Source organism: Condylostylus longicornis, unplaced genomic scaffold, assembly GCF_029603195.1.
Source record: "Condylostylus longicornis isolate FDR11 unplaced genomic scaffold, ASM2960319v2 ptg000046l, whole genome shotgun sequence".
NCBI lineage: Eukaryota > Metazoa > Arthropoda > Insecta > Diptera > Dolichopodidae > Condylostylus > Condylostylus longicornis.
Genome location: NW_026578015.1, coordinates 1659315 through 1663491, shown reverse-complemented (window position 1 = coordinate 1663491; position 4177 = coordinate 1659315). Strand labels below are relative to the sequence as shown.

At 22.4% G+C, this 4177-nt stretch overlaps 1 protein-coding gene across 1 annotated transcript; it reads left to right on the top strand.

Moving 5' to 3' along the window:
* Positions 1–2359: 2359 nt before the first annotated feature.
* On the top strand, positions 2360–3852 carry LOC129610675 (antigen 5 like allergen Cul n 1-like). The gene is made up of 3 exons (XM_055523318.1): positions 2360–2377; positions 2455–2828; positions 3633–3852. The coding sequence occupies exons 1-3, from the start codon at positions 2360–2362 to the stop codon at positions 3850–3852; spliced, it is 612 nt and encodes a 203-aa protein (XP_055379293.1).
* Positions 3853–4177: the final 325 nt, after the last annotated feature.

The following is a 4177-nucleotide window of genomic DNA, read 5'->3' as shown; positions in this document are numbered from 1 at the left end:
TCATAACACTTGTAATCTAAACATTAAAATTTTAATTAAATTCATTAAAACAATAGTATTACTAATTAAAAATTTACATTTTCACAGGTCAAAAAAATATTTTACATGAATTAAATATTAGTATACAAACCAAATTTTTGAACTTAATTTGTAAACATATTAAGTTTCGGAAGTTTTCGGATTAATTAAAATAAAACCAAAATTTTTAAAAACATAAAATAAATTTACCAAATGAGTAACGGGTCGGCGTACATTTTAAAATCTTCGTATTTAGGAGTCATTCACATTTCTATTTACATCCATATACATTATATTGTACATATATTAACTGAACTGAAATTTATAATAATGACATTTTTAGTAACGTGATTTTCATAATTATATTCAAAATATCCATATATGTATGTACATTATAGTGATTTTCATATTCGAATTCATTAAGAGAAAAAAAAAATCATAACTATGATAATGATAGGGATGCAAAATATTTTCATTTCATTTCAACGAATCTTTTAAATGAGTTTTAATTTGAATTACATAGGTGTGTGTGACATTTCTTAAAGCTGAAGAATTATGATCAGTGCAAAGATTATCTGTGAATAGAAATAAATATGTATGTATATTATAATATTAAAAAAAAAAAACAATAATAATTGGTTTGAATGATATATTTGTTATAGGGAAAAATTTTATACCAAATTTTTATGAGGACTTCTGTGAAACTGTAGTTTTGATTGATATCTTAAATCAATTAAATTTCTTAATTTTCTTTCATTGAGTTGGTATTTAACTTACTGTAATGGCCTACTTTTACTGTGGCGGTAATTTAATTTGATCTCCGGAATCCGAATTCAATTTTCCCTTACTTTTCTTTTTTTCCATTATTCCATTTTTCAGTATAAATGTAGAGGCAGATTGCAACGACTTACATATAATTTCTACTTTGCATAATTTAATATTGCAATTTAATTTGCAAGATGCAAATTAAAGTAAAGTTTAAATTTTATCGCAACAACATCAAAACAATTAAACCTTTTAAACTTTAACATAATTTCGCTAGGTGCGCTCATAATTAATACTACATATGTCTTTCATTGAAAGTAAGAAATTTTTTTTGAAAAACAAAAATCTCATTGGATATCAATTAGTATGTAAGAGTAAATATTTTTTTTTTGTATTTATATTTAATAAATTTAATTTTTATTTATTTTAGCATATTTTCTATATATACGCGGTATATAAAAGTTTTAAAAAGCTCACTTAATTAAGTATGGATGGCAAAATATTTGTCCAGCGGTAAAGTATACACAATAAGCATCTATAGCAAAAAGCATTTATAGAGTTCCAAATCAGAAATATTCAAATTTTTAAAATTCATATAAGCTAGTATAAGTAAAAAAGAGTTTATCATTAATTTAGCAAATTCAATTCGAAGCGTAATTCTTCGAAAAAAGAACAAGAAAGCAAAATATCGTTAAAGAAATCACTTTATAAGACGGTATATTTATGGTAAATAAATAATCACATTCAATATTCTAAATTCTAAATTTTAAAAGTTTTTTTTTTTAGCATACAAGTAAATAAACTTGCACGCTTCAAGAATATTAAAAGTATGCATACATTGTTCAATATTCGCAAAATGTATTTTAGTTAAGAGAGGTGCTTATATATTCAGTAGGTGATTTGGTGAATATATTAGTGATTTAGAAGTAAGACAGGTGCTCAGACAGTGAATATTAGAATTAAGGATAAAAGAATTATTTAATTAATATAAATATTAAGTAGTAATTTATTCAAGAATTATAACATATGTGAATTTCTCAAACAAACTAAACTAATTTTTCACTTTTAGCTTATATAATATATAGATATTTTAGAACTTGAATGAAATACAATAATGTTGTATAGAAAATCCCTTAACCGTAATGAACATGACATGAATATTAAGTAATTTTGTATTATAGAAAAACTCTTCATAAATATATATATATAGATATATATGTATTTATATATACGAATGAATAAAAATCTCATTAAAATTTTTGTGTATAAAAGAAAGTAACATTTTAAAATTTATTTTAGTTTAATACAAAAATTTTAATAGTTCATTTACAAAAAAAAAAAGAATTAACGCGATCACCTACATTACATAAATACACAATTTAAAATGGAATCAAAAATTTTACTTTTAATTATCATTAACATTGTTTTATTTAATTATGGATTAACACAAACATCAATCGCTAGATATTATTGTTCAACACAAGCCTGTAGACCTAATCAATCAGTAGCATGTGAATTTATACAAAATTCAGTAATAAACTAGTTTTATATTTTCTATTATACACCTATAAGTATAATGATTATTAGATTATGTGTGATTAAATATAATTAATTTGTCTTTTTATTTTTTCTTTTCATTGTTTTGATTTATTCGTACATACACTTATATAGAATGCTAAATGCTCTGGTAAATTATTAAATATAAATAAAAATTCTATTGTTAATCAACATAATGAATTAAGAAATAGAATTGCTAGCGGTGGATTATATAAATATAATTCAGCATCAAGAATGGCCGAAATGAAATGGAGTCCAGAATTAGCAATAATGGCTGAATTTAATGTTAAACGTTGTTTATTTGAACATGATAAATGTCGAAGTACACCAACATTTCCATATTCTGGACAAAGTTTAGCATTAAGACGTCAATATGGTATACAAAATTGGAATTATAATAATAGTGAAATTCGTGGCAGTATAAATAGTTGGTTTAATGAATATAAATTAACTGATATGAGTGTTATTAATAAATATCGTAGTACAGGGTAAGTTTTATTATAACATATTAAAAATATCTACAAATATGTAGTACCGAGGTGCTCTTTAGAAGTATTTTTATATAATATATAAATGAGGTCTTATTTAATTGAATTTAAAACACCTTGATTTGGTGTTACTAGCTATATTATTTTAATATATTAATTTTGAATTGATTAAAAAAAAAATCAATAAAAATATTACACGTTTTTAGTAGATTTTGATTTTATTATATTTAATCCCAAAAAAAAAATTTTTGTACATGTTTAGTATATTCAATTAGACAAGAAAAAAAAAAACTAACAAAAATTTTTCAATGACCACAAAAAGTGTGCACAGAAAAAAAATTTTTTTTTTGATTATTTAATAATATTGTGTGTGGTTTATGAAAATGTTACAGGCAGTATGTGTGAATTATATTTTATGGCAATGGGACAAAATTACTTTCATAACTCATAATTCATAGTTTCGGGCAAGGTTTAGAGATTTTCACAATTATGCCTGCAAAATGTAATTTGGATATACTTTTTAAAAAGTGCTTTTCTCATTTCATTAAGTTGGGCACAAACATTACTAAATCATTGGTTCTTATACGGGGAACAAAAATATTTCAAAATGTCGAAGTTCCTGCCAAATTTGCTTAGTCAGTTTTATTTTTATTATAATTTTGTTCAAGAATATATATAGACTAAAGTAATGTTAAGATATATAAAAAAAATAATGCTATATGCATAACATTACTTGCAACAAAAAATAATAATTTTATAAAAAAAATAAAACAAAATACATACTAAATCTTATTTAATTTTTAGAAAAAATATTGGTCATTTTACTGTAATGGTTAAAGATACAAATACTCATGTTGGTTGTGCTGGTATACGTTATCAAGATGGTATATGGGATACAATATTATTTGCTTGTAATTATGCTGATACAAATATTCTTGGACGACCAATATATAGAAGTGGACCACCAGCTAGTCAATGTGTTAAAAGAAGTCCACGTTATAAAGCATTATGTGAATCAATTTAGAATTAATTAAATTCGAGTATTTAATTATATATTGCAATATTATCAGATCAGATAATATAAGTCATGCAATTTAATTGTCACACAAAAATTAAAATTTAATATAGAATGCATTACGACAATATAGAATCATAAATGCAACTTATCAGATTTTTAAAAACGCAAATAATTTAATAAATTTTAGTACTTTAGTTCCTTTATATAATATAATTTTAAAATTTACTAAATTATTATTTATAATTATAATTTAAATAGTATTATGTAAAAATAAACTAGGTATTATTTTGTAATATATAGATTAAAAATTTTAAATATTTTTACAAAAAAT